The 17,385-nt window shown below is 32.0% G+C and overlaps 1 protein-coding gene across 1 annotated transcript; it reads left to right on the top strand.

The window, feature by feature from the left end:
- The first annotated feature begins 2,791 nt into the window (after positions 1–2,791).
- LOC127719400 (uncharacterized) lies at positions 2,792–15,391 on the top strand. The gene is made up of 11 exons (XM_052225504.1): positions 2,792–3,582; positions 4,417–4,508; positions 5,176–5,277; positions 5,841–5,915; positions 8,047–8,725; positions 9,291–9,511; positions 10,527–10,745; positions 11,353–11,640; positions 12,406–12,690; positions 13,734–13,899; positions 14,678–15,391. The coding sequence occupies exons 1-11, from the start codon at positions 3,228–3,230 to the stop codon at positions 15,361–15,363; spliced, it is 3,168 nt and encodes a 1,055-aa protein (XP_052081464.1). The 5' UTR covers positions 2,792–3,227; the 3' UTR covers positions 15,364–15,391.
- Positions 15,392–17,385: the final 1,994 nt, after the last annotated feature.

Here is a 17,385-nt window from a genome sequence, read left to right on the forward strand (position 1 = left end):
GACGCATGTCACATGTGAATCATGTGAATCATGAACTCCTAACTGTTCCATAGTACATGAGTTCACCACCAATGTTTGGTGGGGTTCGTGTTGCTCAATCTTTAGTCGCCTAGGGGATTGTATTTTGCCATGGCGTTGTCAGTTGTGTTTTCGATTTATAAGTTGTGAATGCTAAGGTATCGGTCGCTTTTTTATGGTAGGGTTCGTGATCCTCAATAAACTATTGTTTGTTGTTGGACGTTTTTCGTTTTTGTCAAGGCACTGTCAGTTTGTCAGGGTGAGAATATTTGTTTAGTATCTTCCTTCTTTCTTTTATTCTTTTAAATATAGTTACATACATGTATTCATACATAACTGCTTAATAAAATGTAAACCACACACATTTCATTGTGACAAAATTAGGGAACAGGATATGCATCAATGTTGATTTTATCTGCGTAAAGTCTGCAAATTTCTTTTTTTACTTCTCCAACGTGTACAGATACTTATCCGAAATGTTTTGTATGAAGTATAAAAAACAAAAAAACTTTATGGAAAATTCAGTAAGGGGGAAGGTATAGTATGGTTATGGCACAGGAGATCACTCCCAAATTTTGTTGTTGTTGTGTACTATAGTTTGCCTGTTGGTCTTTTTCATTTTTAGCCATGGTGTTGTCTGTTTATTTTCGACTAATGAGTTTCAATGTCCCTTTGGTATCTTTCGCCTCTCTTTTATTTTATGGAAAATATAATTTTAAACTATTTTTCATGTCTTATATTGACATGAACAACACAAAAGATACCAAGAGTAATAAAGCGGGAAATGCTCACCTTCCTTAGAACCTTAGTTAATCTTTTGTCGTTAATGAGAAACATATCTACTTTTCTGTATATTGATATGTGTTCAATTTTATTTTGGCCAACTGTTTTTGATTTTGTTATCTTATGATAGTTATCTGTTTTTTTAGTCACGTCTAGGTTTTATGAAAGTTGTCTGGTTTTCACAATATTTATGTTTTATAAATGGACAGAAACGTTTTAATAGTAAATATTTCATTTTGTTTTGGGAATAATGGTATCTTTTATGAATTATTTGAAATATAGAATTATTTAAAAAAAAACCAAGTTTTTACTATTCTTTATCCGACTCTGAAATGCCTGTATAAAGCTAGGAATATGACAGTTGTTTTCCATTCGTTTGATGTGTTTGCGCTTTTGATTTTGCCATTTGATAAGGGAATTTCCGTTTTGAATTTTCCTTGGAGCTCGGTATTTTTGTTATTTTATTTTTTTAAAAATTAAAATAACATTATAATTTCCAAGCGTCAAGCCATTTTCTAGCACATACCTTAATACGAAACAAGATATTTGCTGATATCAATGAGTACCTAAATACTATCTTCCTCGAATTTTGATTCACAGAGTTACCGTCCTTCGAAAAAATAAACATATTGCTTGGTGAATATTTTTATCATATTGATCCAATTATTTAAAATTAGTAAACATGTTGACATTTGAAGAAAAAAGCTGTTGAGAGAAATGTTCACTTACAGTCTTCGATTTTTAGAAAATTAAGCTTACTGTGATTTGCGTGTGCGATTAAATTCATGTGAACTTTAAATGTTGAGATTTTATCGTATATAATGCTGTTATGTCTTTCATGAAAGATGACTTGTTTTAAAGGGTATCAATTTTTAACTCTGATATTGTCTTATGTGTATATTATTTCATTGTACATTATTCATTGTATATGCTATTAGACGCATTTTTGAGTGCCTTACCTCCGCGCCCTAGACCACTCGACCAACTAGGCTATAAAATATAGCTTTCGTTAGTCGAGTAATGCCTTTCCGCATCGGCTTTACCTAGGGGTGTAACACAGTACATGATGTATAAAGGCAAGTAGGATGGTATATCTTTCAGCGGGTTTTTTTAACAGCGGTATACTACTGTTGCCTTTATTTCAGATAAGCTATGTTTTGTCCGTCTTAAAGAATGGTAATGAATTTACCATGCCACGGCACATGAAATTGTGATATTATTTTTATTATAATATATATATATATATATATACGCCTAAACATGTGACAACTTTATGACAGACATTCTCCATCGGATAACCCGTATTTATACAGGGCTAACACCATACTATGTATATAATTCTTCTCAAATTTAGCCCAACAATGTTAGATCTGTAAATTTGCGTTCGCAAATTTTTGTTCTTCCTTCAGCGGGATTTGAACCCTTGAACCCTTGCACTGGGTCGATATCACTGTTGAAGAACTGTTAGTCCGCGAGGATATCATCACCTCAGTAGTCCGTTCTTGAGTATTGATATGATGTAAAACATGCTTTTTTGAAACTCTATATTGATTATGTTTGATATGATAAATTCACTAAGGTGGGGAATCTCTCTGACTAAACTGACCCTAGATATATTTGGCTATTTGTTTAGTATTTATTTTTTTGTCATATACTTCCTTATGTATTCAGGTACTTTTACATCCTGGGCTTTTAAATCATTGCCTTTGATCGTACTTGATGAAGTTTAATTTAACAAAGAATCATCTATATTATGATCGTCCTGAATATGCATGAAATATTTGCCACTGGACGTTAAGCAACCAACAATCTATCAATCAATATTATGAAGAGTTATTTTCATTTTTAAGTTGCTTGAACCTCAGGATCAGAAAAAGAGATGCGCAATTTTGACAGAAACATACAAATTTGTCTTCAAAAGTTAATAGCACATATATGCAAGTATGAAACCTATTGAAATTTGCATTTTGGCAAACATTCTGGTTATTAAGAGCCATTCTCTGTAAGCATCAAAATATGATGGAAACCAGTGGTCACAGATTTTCATAAAACTTTTTTAAATGAATGCTTAGTGATGTAGAAACATATTGGTCATAATAAAAAAATATGGTAATGTTCATTGCCATGGTAACTATAAAATTCATTTTCCGAAATTTACAGTAGAAACCTTTAAAGTCCAACTTAGTATTTCTTCAAAATGCACCGATAAAATCCCTTGAAATTAACAGAATACAAAGTTATCACATAATAGTTTTTATATGCCAAAAATCAGATATGTGTTATTTCAAATAAGAAAAATAATTCACCTTGGTCATATAGAAATTTGCTATCAGGAGTGCAAACTTCTACTAGAGTTATTTCCCTTAGTACAACTCTTTTGTTGTTTATGTTGAAAATGAAAGCAGCTTCAGCAGCAGACACACGAAATGGTTTGCAATTTTAACACAAACTGCACTACAGATGAGTGTTCTGATGATGTAACTGATATCAACACATGTGATTGCAATGACAAAAATATAATTTTAACTGAATCTGGTCTTTTGCCAAAGAATTTTACTGATTTTTATATATGCTCAACCCATTTTAACCAATTATTGAAAAGAAACTCGGATTTGAGAAGGAGAAAAGTATGTCAGCTTCCTACTTTGATAAGTGCTCATCCTCCAGTAGCATCACATTCTGTTGTTGGTGTTAAAAAGCCAAAGCCTAGCCGCAATATCACCATCAATGACGTAGAGAAAATTCAGAAGTGTTATGGCCTCACACTTCCTATTGGAACACGTAAGTTAAAAACTAAATTATATGTGACTGTTTATTTTTTTTAATTTCCAATTGCCTGTTTAATATTTTTTTAAATAACACTCTAGAAATACAAAAGAGCCCCCTTTTTGCTACCATTTGAATTTTTAGGGGGGTGGAGATTTTGTCCTGCACTTCTTTTAGTTGTAATCTGATATTATCTCTGTCTTGCCTTTTTATTTTTCACTCTATCTAGATAATGGGTCCTGTCTTATTATTTTATTAGTTTTATTCTGACTTTTTTTACATTATTTGTCATCCTGCCTTTTTTTGACAAAGTTCCTCATCCTGCCTTTTTTTCCTCAAAACTCCTGATGCTCCTGTCCTGCCTTTTTTTTAATTTTATCCTTAACCCCATAAAAATCAAATGGAAGCTTCCTAATGAGGGGAGGATCCTACACTTGAGGTACTTATTTATGTATATATATAAAACTAAAAGAATACACAGACTTGGCTAGAAGAGCTGCTGATATGGGTTACATTTTGGAATGTCATATATCAGTGGGGTGCAATTTACATTCAATAGGTCATACACATGAACATGTTGATCTTTTCTGTTACATGTAAGATGTCTGTAGAAACTGTGTTTTGATCTTTTCAATCTCAATATAAACATAACCATTGCTGTAAAGTTTCTATTAACCATATACATGTACATGTACATGTATATATGTAAGTTTTCAGGAATGATCGGACCCATATGAGAAAAAATCCAATATATTTAAACAACCCATATGCCCTTTCAAAAAAAAATTTAAGAAGCACATTTCCAAATGATCAATACAGCCTATGTCAAGTCAATGCTTCTTTTTTCAGCTGCATGCACTAGCTGCCTTATTAAAATTTCCAAGCAGTCCACAGAGATAGAAGCTGAAAGTCTGGATCAAGGAAAGTGTGAAGATGACCAGGTAAGGCAAACAAAATATTGTTTTAACAATCAGAGTATCTGTGAATTTATTTCCATTTTTAAATTTACATGTACAGCAAGCTGTATAATCATAAATCATTATGTAAATATGGATAAAAAAAATCCAATGAATATCAACCATAACTGCTAAGTAAAATACACTTTATACAAATTCCATATAGGGTCAATGAACTCTTACCTAATTTACTGGAACAAAAAATAATAAAAAAATAGACTCAGACTTTTTACTTTGTAAACCTGTCTGACACCAGTATCAACTTTATGAACAATTTTGTATACAACAGACACATTGCACCATAATCTGCTAAGATATAGGTCTTTGGCATATATGTTTATGCTTGGTTGACTGTATGTTTGTTCAATATAAATTCTACATAGAGGATGATTTTGAATGATGGGCAATGAGACAGCTACCCACCAAAGAACACAGATATGAACAAATGCAGGTCACTGTATGGCTTTGCAATGAAAACAATTCTTTTGGTATGGAAAGGCTATCAAGGGCAAGGGCCCCTGGATAATAAAATATAAAGCAGTCCAAAAAAGAAAATAAATGTTGACAGGATGTACCCAAAAACATTGAATAACCAATACGATTCTTATCAATAGTATAAAAAATATACTGATTTTATATTTGTATTAAACAGATTCAGCAATGCACAAACTTGAATACAGATGATGAAACCTATCTCATGGAGACTGACGAGTTGGATATGTTAACAGAAAAAGAAAATATTTGTGATAATCTTGTAAGCACAGCTAGTGTCTTTTTAGATATAATTGATGTTTGTTTTTTTTTTTTTTTTGGGGGGGGGGGGGGGGGGGTCCCTAAAATATGAGACAATTATAACAAGGTAAAGGATATTTTAGTCATTTGCATTATTTCAACACAAGAACAACATATTTATCATTTTTTGGGCACATTTCATACGAAAACAAGAAGATGTGGTATAATGGCCAATGAGTCAAATCTCCACCAGAGACCAAAAGACATCGACGTAAATAGCAAATGGTCATTGTAAGGTCTTCAACAATAAGCAAAACCCATAATCACATAGTCAGCTATAAAAGGCCCCCAAAAGACAAATGTAAAACAATGCAATGACGGTGGTAAAAACTTTCTAAGTTAACACAAGGTTGGAATTTAGTTTAGTGCAAAAATTATATACTGTATACAGACCATAACATTTAAAAAATCTGTACATTTTATTTCTATAGTAATTAATTAAGTTTGAAAACTAAAAATGTGTTAATGCATTTAGCACATTCAGGATTTCAAAAAATGTAAACAAAATACATCATTATTTTTCAGATTGAAATTTCAGCATCTGAATATACAGTTACATCAGAAGAGTCAGGAAGTCAAAATTATTTATCCCAGTCACAAGTAAGTAAAATCCTCAAAATAAGTATTCTATCACTTGTCATTGGTTGAAGTTTATATCATTAACACTTAAACACGATCAATGTGACAACTCAAAACAGAAATAAAAGCCGCATTTAAAAGACATGAATCCTGAAGTATATATTTTAGGCACAATTACCGGAAATTAAAAGGGAACAGAATTAAAAGAAGAACATTCAAAATGTATAAGCATTACATTGTTCAACGCCAGTTGTTTGTATTTATGCAAGATTGATTATCAACATATACATAATTCTTTACCGTTGCCTGCGTAATGTCTAGTGGCAAGTATTTGATGCATACTTAGAGTGAAAATAAACACTTTAGTACAGTTAAATTAATCGTTTACTCAGTAAATTATTTTGTACATGTACTAATAAACTGCTGTGATGCCTTACTATATTAAACATGTATGAGGATAATGCAGGACTGGCTTCTTGCAGAGGTGTTTTCAAATTTTTTTCAACAGTTCTGACTTTTTTAAAAGCTCTTGAAATCATAAACTTGTTTTCAGGTTCTTTATTATAAATTTGGGGTTTCAAAAATCACTTAAAAACACCCAAACAAGAGACATTACGTCCTGTGGCAAATATTTCATGCATTTTTAGGACAACAGCATATAAACAAAAAATATTATTGTTAAGTTCTTTAATGAGGGACGGAAGACTTCTTCCTGGCACTTTAGAATTGTAACATTTTTATTACAGGTATTTGGGAATAATTCTTATATGATTTGCATATTAGGGAATACGTTAATATGATTGGTCGAGAGGGCTTCCGGTAGTGGATCTTGACGTTGTTTATTTTTCGATAGACGACGTTGACAGAACTACTTTTATTAACCAATGTAAACAAGATGGCTGCGATAATAACACAAACCGGTTCAATGTTAAAAATATTTATTTTCACTTAGCGTTCATCGTCAAATTAAATTATAAACACAAAACATTTATTTGAAAGAAAATAAGAAATTCTTTTAGGTAATTTTTTCAGATAACAAATTTCATGGAGTATATTTTATGGTGTTAACCCAAAAAAATATTCATGCACCAGGTCAATTCAAAATGCCATAAATTTACAATTTATGTGTAATAGAGGTTACGAGTGGAGAAATCAAATTCCTTATCTCTACATTCAAAGAATTATAAGGATTAAATGCATTTTTAAAGGAATTTATTGGTGTATAAACTGGACCAAGTCACTCACAAACATATCATAAAAGTCTTTTGGACTTTTATTTGTTTGTGAGTGAATTGGTCGAGTTTATACACCAATAAATTCCTTTAGAAAGTCGTTTAATCCTATATTGCGCCTAAATTTGTTCAGTTATTAGGAATTTACACTAATCAGGACTCAGAACTTAATAATATTTTTCGGGAGTGAAGAAAGACCGCTTTATTTTTATGGGGTTTCAGTATAACAATCTTTTATTCTCCTTTATATACAAAGTACATTGTAATAGAGGCTGTTTAAAATTAAAGTTGGTGAAATTCTAACTGCCACTAAATAACAAGGGTATATGTATAAGGACTAAAATATTGACGGCATCCAAAAAGAGTTGAAAGAATTTTAATGTGCAGATAGTGGGAATAACCGACTTCCATTTGTCTATACAAAAAACAATAACAACGTGTTAGCTTTAAATTTATTTTATGAATGTATTTCAATCATTCATTATCAGTTTATTCGTCTGTTTAAACCATTCAGATTTCATTTTTGTTTTGAAAGGGAAGTAACTCCTTACTAACCCTATATGGTTGCTAACCCTATATGGTAACTAACCATGTATTTTTTAGGACACCCTATATCAAATATATATAGTCACCACGTGTAATTCATTAACCAATCATATCCCCATAAATCTATAGGAGGTAAGATAAAATATATTATTGCCACTACAATTATCTGAAATAGAATTTGTATATTTCTCATTGAGTTTCCATTGACAAAAGCTTCTGTATGAAAATAAGGAAATGTTGTTAAGTTGTGATTAGACAACTATTCACCAAGTTGTGTCCCTTTATAATGTTACATGCAAGCAGGGGCATCATCTATGACCCATGGGCCCATTCCTCATTTATTTAATTGTAATCAGTTTTATACTTCTTTGCAGCAATCAGTCAGAAGTTATGAACGTGGCAGCTACTTGACATCTTTGAATGATTTCCTGTCATCAGTCAGATTGCAGGAATTCTCAGAAAAAGAAAGAAAAACATGGCAGTCCTACACATTTAAAACAAGAAACACCTACAAAGAAAGAATTGATGAGATTATGAAATTGATAATAGGAATTTTATTTCCAAACGATGTTGATGAAGTAATTGAAGATATAAAATGTCCCAAGCAGTTAAATGAAGAAAACAGAACCGATCATACAGAGTACAAAGATATTGTCACTTCATACAGAAAAGCAGAATCCTGGCAACAAGGGAGACAAGTTCTTTCAGTTCTTGCCTCAAGAATGTCCTTCAAGGACTTACTGTCTCTACTACCAGAAGTAACATCCCATCGCTACTATGCTGCTCTCAGTCATTCAAAGAAAATAGGGCCAGCACTTCCAATTCCCGAGAAAAAACTGCATCGACAAAAATTAGATCCTGAAAGATTAGACTCATTCTTAGATTTCATTACATCCAGTCATGTTGTCCGTGATCTACCGTTTGGGGAAAAAAAACTGAAGTTTTCAGATGGAACAGTCCACAATTTACCTAATGTTGTACGTTGCATGGGTTCAGCAGACATAATACAGCAGTACAAAGCATACTGTCAGGAAAATGAAGTTTTACTTTTAGGTAAGGCCAAATAAAGATATATATATAGATAAATAGAAAAATTAAAGGATATCATATGGGGTATCCATCCATGACACAAAATCTAAAAAAAAAAACACACACAAAAAACAAAAAGCAAAGGAACAGTGCATTTTAATATTGCTGTTCTTTATCTCAAAGTCACAATGACACCTTCAACAAGGTGCAGGTTGAAGATGGCTCCTAGCACTTTCTTGGCTGGAATTCTATGCAAAAATAATTTTGATAGACTTTGTAAAATGCAACACCACTTGAAGTAGGCCTTGTTAAAAAACACATACTTGAAAGAAGTACATATTTAAAACAAGTTAGTTCCTTCGCATAGGTGTAAATTTAAAATTATGTGTAGAATATATTTAAATAGTAAGGTATCAGATGAAAGGTGAAGGACTGGTTATCCTTGTAGAATACATATTGACTAATAACATTGAATATTGAAAAAATGTATGAATGAATTCTAAAATGGATCAAATCTACCCTATTTGTGCTACTTGGACATAAAACAATAATCAATCAATCTAAACTTGTTGTTACTGTTTTTTAATAGGTGACAGTACGATGTTCAAAATACTTGCCCAGTGTGGTGCTAAAGTCAGAAAAAGCCTTGAAGGACTGGATTATTTTGTAGCAGAAGGAGGACGTGCCTTTATTACCCTTCAAGATGTCTTAGACAAATTGCTGACCTACGACGCTATATCACCTGATGACCACAAAAGTTTTCAGGCACTGTTCTTACAATCAAAGCAGTATTTAAGGACTGACTATAAGGTTTGTTAGAATTTATTTAGGACACAATTAAATGATAAATAAGTCCATTTATGTGATAAATTCGAAATTGCCATATGTTTTTATGTTTTTTACTTTATTCAGTTTTCTAATCGTTGGGGTGCCAGAATAATATAAATTATATAAATAAAGATTTGCATTCATCCATTACAGAAATTTCATTTAAATTAAATAAACCCTTGATTTTTGTGTCGCCTTGAGGTAGTCAAAAAGCGACTCATACGTATGCTGTTGCCAGCATTGGTGGCATAGTTTGTGATGACATCTAGTTTATTTGCAAACCACTAGTATTAGGCCAATAAAATTGGAACAAATGTAGTTCATTTGTTATTTTATATACCTTCACAGTAATTATACCCCACGCAACAAGTTGCGGAGGGTATAATGTTTTTGACCTGTCTGTCTGTCAGTCCGTCTGTCCGTCCGTCAGTCTGTCAGTCCTATTTCTTGTCATCGCAACTCCTCTCAAACCACACAACAGAATTTCACGAAACCTTTTTAGATAATAAGGACATACTATGTAGTTGTGCATATAGACAGGAAATTACGATTCATTTTTTTTTCTTAAGTGTTACGCCCCTTTGAACTTATTTGCTTCAATGTACTACTGCAAAAGTTTGTCATTGCAACTCTTCTGAAACCACACAACAGAATTTCATGATACTTTGTAGATAATAAGGACATACTATGTAGATGTGCATATCGACAGGAAATTATGATTCATTTTTTTTCTAGGAGTTATGCCCCTTTGAACTTATTTGCTTCAATGTACTTTTGCAACAGTTTGTCATCACAACTCCTCTGAAACCACACAACAGAATTTCATGAAACTTTGTAGATAATAAGGACATACTGTGTAGATTTGCATATTGACATCAATTTTTTTTTCTTATACAATTTTTTTTTCTTACACTTATTTTATTTCTCCAATGACAATGTGGGGACGTGGGGTATGTGAGCGCGCTCACTAAGGTTCTTTAATTTAAAATATTTTCAGATTCATATTTCAAAGGGAAGAGAAGTAGCAGATCACTGTATGTTGTATGCCCTCAGTGATGAAAAAGATGAGGCATTTATAGAACAATGTTCCCACAATCACCAGATGGTCTGTGAAAGCTGTGAGCAGTTGAAGGAGACCATTGCTGCTTTAGAAAAGATCTTTGTTACTTCCTCAGTAGATGGAAAAGAGGATGAGATGAATGACCTTAATTTTAGGGTAACTAATTATATTATTTATATGAGCACTTTAAATGTAAAAAAAAGTTTCGATTACATTTACATCTGATCCTTCAAGGAAATTCATTACCCTTATCTATTATTGTTACTTATTAGTTTCTTTTGAATATTTCCTCCAACTATATGAATATATCCATTTTTTTTCAAAATACAATACTATCTTTTTCAATATGTTAGTTTATGATCAATCTTCCTATTTGACTGGCTATCATTCTGCATAAAATTTTCACTACATAATATAACAAAGGTGTACTTGACTAGATGGAAAGAGCAGCTGTATCATATTTAATTATTTTCTTATTAACTTATGAATTAAATAAAAAGAATCAACTAGTTCAGGATATGTTTAATCAGAGAATATTCAATTTTGAAGTGTGAATGAATCTTCACTAGGCTAATTGAATTTGCAACAGTAAAGTCTACGATTTATGTTTACACTGCTTTAATTAATCCCCTCAGAAAACACCAAAGAAAAATCATACATTTTAGAAAACTGACATCAGAGATCAGAATAAGATATCACCTAACTGGTCATACCTAAATTTAGAATAAAAATTAAAAAAATATGAATTGATCTTCTTTTTTAGGTACAACAAGCAACAAGAAATATTTTCAGCCTGAAAAAGCACATAATAAGATGTAAAAACCAGGACTTAGCAAAAACTCATCTATTTGAAACTATGCCTACAGATGAAGTTTTACTGGTATGTGACTGGGCAATGAAGTTTTTGCCCCGAAAGTTTCGTGAAGATCAGTGTGATTGGTTCGGAAAGAGAGGAATCCCATGGCATATATCTATAGCCTTTTGTAGGAAAGATGATGGAAGCATTGGTAGCCTTGGATTTGTTCATTTGTTTGCAACGCAAATATCCCAGGTTAGTACAACTTTTAACATGAATAAGCTATAATATTTATGTACAAATCATTATTTTTTACCGTAAAGATAAAATATTGAAAAATATATGGTAGGGCAAAGTAGGAAATTTGTTGCAAAATTCAGCTATTAAAAAGAAAGAATAGAGGGTAAATGTACATGAGACAACATCCCAACGTATAACATAGTTTAAATTAGAATAAATCTGAAAGGCACACAATAAAGCAAGCTGAAGATGGTGTAATATACCTAGCAGACAACTTGTAAAATATTTTTAAAATATGTAAGAGGAACCATACCATGACAATGAGAAGGAATATCACATAAAAGAAAAAAAGCAAAGACACTGGCTAATGAATTGAATCTTGCCATTGGTGTGATTAAATGTGGTCGGTAAACCGATGTGGTTGTGAGATATCTATTATCTCATTTATCATATTCATAATGCAATTTGATACACTAAAAATAAAAGACAAACTAGTGAACATGTATATCATGAATTAATGTTGAATTAAACATTTGCTTGTTAATTTTTTTTTTATCTTGGGGTTGGTATCATTAATCAAATAGTGTATGTACATGTAGGACTACCCTAAACAAATCTGTTTTTGAATGCCTGTCCATTTACTTGACATGATACCGTCTCCTGAAAACAATTTAGTATCTGTGCTCTTACTTCAGTTGTAGTTGATAAATGCTTATGAAATGGGTATTTTATAAAGCGGTTTAAAGGTTGTGATTTAATTTGTTTATAATCTTTTAACAGGACAGCCGAGTAACAGCCAGTATTATCCAAGATGTTATGGACAAAATTAGAGAAATCAACACCACTGACATCAAATTTCATGTATGGTCTGACAATGCTGGTTGCTACAAGTCTACAGAGATGCTTTCATTCTTATTCCATTCAGGGCTTATCCTGTCATATGACTTCTGCGAATCCCAGAATGGGAAGGGACCATGTGATCGCACTGCCGCAACCATCAAATCTTCTATTAGAAGATATGTAAACCAGGGTCATGATGTACTTACAGCACAATCAATGAAAAAGGTACAGATAGTTTTAAAAAAACAATGAGTTTCATGTCTTAAAAATCTCAAGGTTACAGCTGTAAATGTACTTTGAAATTCAGAAATTATTGCGAGGTTTTTATTAATGGGAATAATTTGACTGGGTGAGTATAGTATTAATAAGAACTCTCATTCTGATATTTTAAACATACGTCTGTATGCACCTTTTGCAGAAATGGCAGTAATTTATCTCGCAATTTCATTCATTCTTCAAAAATTGCAATAACAAATGCACACAATAATTTCTTAGTTTACAGTAATCTAACAATGTCAGCCCCAAGCAAAACAGTAATCAAGGTTTATTATAAAAGATCCAGAAGAGCATGAGTGCAGCTTCAAAAATATTTAAATCATGTGGAAACCAGTGAGCAACAACAATAACTAATTTGGTTTTATAAAAGCTGAAGGAATTAGACCCAATTATGGGACAGCTGAAGTTACTTTATTACTCTATATGAATATAAAAACAAGAATCAGTATGATTGCCCATGATACAACTCTCCACCGGAGACCAAATGACATAGAATTTATCAATTATAGGTCACTGCAAGGCCTTAAACAATGAACAAAACCCATACTTCAATGTGAGCTCTTTTTATGCCCCATTTATGGGCATTATGTTTTCTGGTCTGTGCGTCCGTCCGTTCAATCGTCTGTTCGTTCGTCTGTTCGTCCAGCTTCAGGTTAAAGTTTTTGGTCAAGGTAGTTTTTGATGAAGTTGAAGTCCAATCAACTTGAAACTTAGTAAACATGTTTCCTATGATATAATCTTTCTAATTTTAATGCCAAATTAGAAATTTTATCCCATTTTCATGGTCCACTGAACATAGAAAATGATAGTGCGGATGGGGCATCCCTGTATTTGGGACACATTCTTGTTTGTTATGATTTTGTATCTATTATGTTATGAGGTTTTTATAATTTAAGTAAAGCTTTACAACCAAAAAAAAAAGCCAACAGTTCTAATCTGCTCTAGTTATTTTTCTTCTTATAGGCATTACAATAATTTCACTTTATTTACAGGCAATAGACAAGTCAGCCAAAAATGTAAAGTACATAGTTCGTGTTATAGAAGGAACTGAGTGTAGGAAAACCAAGTACACTCCTATACCAGCAATATCATCTTACAGTAACTTCACATTTAGCGCACATGGCATTACTGCATGGAAGGCATACCAAGTTGGCACAGGTAAAAAGATAAATATTATTTTCATAATTCCCCTAAACATGAATATAAAAAAAGAAGATGTGGTATGATTGCCAATGAGACAACTATCCACAAAGAGACCAAATGACACAGAAATTAACAACTATAGGTCACTGTACGTCCTTCAACAATAAGCCCATTTGGAGTCATCATTTTCTTATCTTTTCTTTTTATAATTTCCTAATTATGATCTCAAAACACTGATTTTCTATTGTTAGCTGTAAGCAGTCAATAGACCATAATTTTATATATATGATTCAAGTATTGTCTTTTGCGATTATGTTGAAAACAACCTCACATATTTTAGTTTGCTCCAAGTCAGAATATAGTGTCCAAATATTATTTATGTCTTCCTGCAAACCGTTTCCTTTATGTGGGTTAGCAGGTTTAAGATCCAAATGAACAAGTTTGCTGGCACTATTTAATTCTCTCCCTAACATGGGACAGTGGTGTAACAGTACAACATCAGAACAAACTATAAAAAACAGTTCTTTCTTGTCAGATTGATCAATACAAAACAAAAAACAACTGACAATATAGACACAGACTAGATGTGGCAGGGATTATATATATCCAGCACAACACAAAAAAGACTCAAAGTAAAGTTATATTCATTTCACACATACATTTCATGTCCATAGCTACAATATAGCCAGTTCATGTTGACCAAGTGTAAAACAACAATCAATCAATTAATCAATTATTGTTTGAACAGTATTCTCAAATTACAAGTTATATAATTTTATTTTCTACATTTTAGGAAAGCTAATACCTTCATCTAATATTCCAACCGTTGAAAAGTGTATTCTCAATACTTCATGTTCAGAGATAGAGGGTGAAATTGATGTGGTTTTTCACCGACTGCCACTTAAAGCTGAAGAGGAAGAAAACACCATAACATGTGCAAATGAGGGATGCACACTGTCTTTTTCTTCTTTTCATGAGCTGTCAAGCCACTTAATGTTCGGCAAGTGTGAGTTTGAATTTAGGTGCCAGTTTAGTAATGGATGTGACATTACTAAGAAGACTTACATTACAAAGATGTCTAAGTCTTTTTCAACCAACTTTCAAGTTTCATCAGCAGGACTGACAGTTGGAATTGATGACAACTCAGATTTAGAACTTGGCTGGGCATTGAAAGAAGAAAGGAAGAACAAACGATTCAATGTAAACCAAAAAGAATATCTTACTGAAAAGTTTAATAAAGGTCTAAAAACTGGAAGAAAAGAAGATCCTTTTTTGGTATCACAGGAAATGCTGACTGAGAGAAAAGAAGATGGAAATAGAAGATTTTCATATGATGAAATCCTTTCTGTACAGCAAATCACAAGTTTCTTTTCTAGAATGAGTAGGAAGAACAAATCATTTGATGATTCTGTTGATGCATCAAGGGAAGAAACTATAACAACTATCAGGAGAGAACTAACTGCAGATGAACTTAACTAAATTTTGTTTACCAAATTTATGTAGAAAACTAAAAATATTTTATGAACTTATAATATGGTATGATTGTCAATGACACAACTCTCCATAAATGACACAGAAATTAACAACTATAGGTCATTGTACAGTCTTCAACAATGAGCAAAGGCCATACCGCATAGTCAGCTATAAAACGGCCACAAAATGACAAATTTAAATAGGTTAAAGTGAAATTGCAAAAACCATTTGAGCCAATTTGTCTTTCTAAAAAAACACCAATGAGACATCAGATTTCTATTTAGATAGTTATATATATATATGATTCGACTGACTGGCATCAGCAACTTTTCATGCTGCACCTACGATAGAAAGGGGAATTATGTTTTCTGGTCTGTGCATCCGTATGTCCCACTTCAGTTTAAAGTTTTTGGTCAAGGTAACTTTTGATGAAGTTGAAGTCCAATCAACTTGAAACTTCCCTATGGTATGATCTTTCTAATTAAATTGCCAAATTAGATTTTTGACTCCAAACTCACGGTCCATTGAACATAGAAAATGATGGTGAGAGTTTCCGGTATAAGTTTTTGGTAAAAGTTTTTGTTCAAGGTAGTTTTTGGATGAAATTGAACTCCAATCAACTTGAAACTTAGTACACATGTTCCCTATGATATGATCTTTCTAATTTAATATGTCTAAATGCCAATTTAGATTTTTGACCCCAATTTCACTGTCAACTGAACATAGAAAATGATAGTGCGCATGGGGCATCTGTGGAGGATTGACACATTCTTGTTCTTGCTTAAATTAATAGTGAGATTTGGATTTCCTATGATATTTCCAACCAAAAACAGAGAATGACTTGTGTTTTGTTTGCACAGTGTTTTAACATCAGTGCAAGGCTGTAGTATATTATTTCAAAGTTTAAGTGAAGTGAGCTGCACCATGTATTCATTTTCACAGGTTCAGACTAAATTTACACTGAAAATTCCTAATTTTACCACAAAACTGTAATTTACAGCCTCTTGATATTTGACTAGGTCTTAATCTTCACTGACATGGTAACCTTCACAACACCCTTTTGTTTGATATGTGCTTTTTGAAAGGATACCGGAGTAAATCTTTGTATGCAGTAGCTATAAAATACATATTTTTGGGGATTTTTTTTTTTTTTTGCTTAGGGTCATATAAATGGTTACTATGGTTACCACAATCTTAAATTGACATTTATCTCTTCAAATAGTGTTAAATCAGTATTTAGATCCAATTGAACTAAATTTTCTTCATTTATAACTTAAAATTTGCAAATTTCACAAACATTTTTTTTTTTTAGATATTTTCATTCATTGCCATGGCACCGCATTTTTTTTTTTTTAGAGAAATAACACTATTCCAATTTTTTGATGTTTTGGACTTTATGCTTTATGCATTATATATGCATTATATTAAGAACATCTGTCGGTGCATTTTTTCACAGTCTATTATTAAAATTGGTAAAAAATACAATTTTCAAGAAATTCAAAAAAAGTCAAAATCAAGGTTTTTGGCAGCATAAAAAAACTGTGATAGCAACTTTTTTTTATTATGTTATTTATTGTTATTATATGCCTAGATCATTGTCTTCATGATGACAAATAAAGAATATGACTTCAGAACAGTATTCTTTATGTTTTACATGCAAAGAAAACGGTAATTTCACTGATTGAAAGACTCTTGTAGAAGCCTTATTTGGTGATGTATGGTAACCATGGCAACCGCAACTCTGTGTATCAATATTATACCAAATTTCGAACAAGGGTGACATATGAGTATTAACTACCAAGTTTCATTGAAATTTGAGGTCCTCACTTTCCCACCCTATATCAGAAATTTTGATGCTTACAGAGAATGGCTCTTAAGAATTTCGTTGATAATCAAAAGATGTATGAATCTTTGAATCCATTTAATGGGAATAAATTGCGTTATGACAGGTATGCAAGGTAACACTTTTAAACTATGCTTCATGTTAAAATGCTAATTTAGTACTAGTACATGTCATATAAGGCATAT

Source organism: Mytilus californianus, unplaced genomic scaffold, assembly GCF_021869535.1.
Source record: "Mytilus californianus isolate M0D057914Y unplaced genomic scaffold, xbMytCali1.0.p SCAF_11, whole genome shotgun sequence".
Lineage (NCBI taxonomy): Eukaryota > Metazoa > Mollusca > Bivalvia > Mytilida > Mytilidae > Mytilus > Mytilus californianus.

What these genes read in the sequence shown, in the direction of transcription:
- LOC127719400 (XM_052225504.1), top strand. Translation starts at nt 3,228, where the DNA reads ATGGTTTGCAATTTTAACACAAACTGCACTACAGATGAGTGTTCTGAT. An exon ending in GAAAGTGTGAAGATGACCAG is followed by an intron (nt 4,509 to 5,175) that starts GTAAGGCAAACA and finishes TGTATTAAACAG; the next exon opens with ATTCAGCAATGCACAAACTT. An exon ending in GGCATACCAAGTTGGCACAG is followed by an intron (nt 13,900 to 14,677) that starts GTAAAAAGATAA and finishes TCTACATTTTAG; the next exon opens with GAAAGCTAATACCTTCATCT.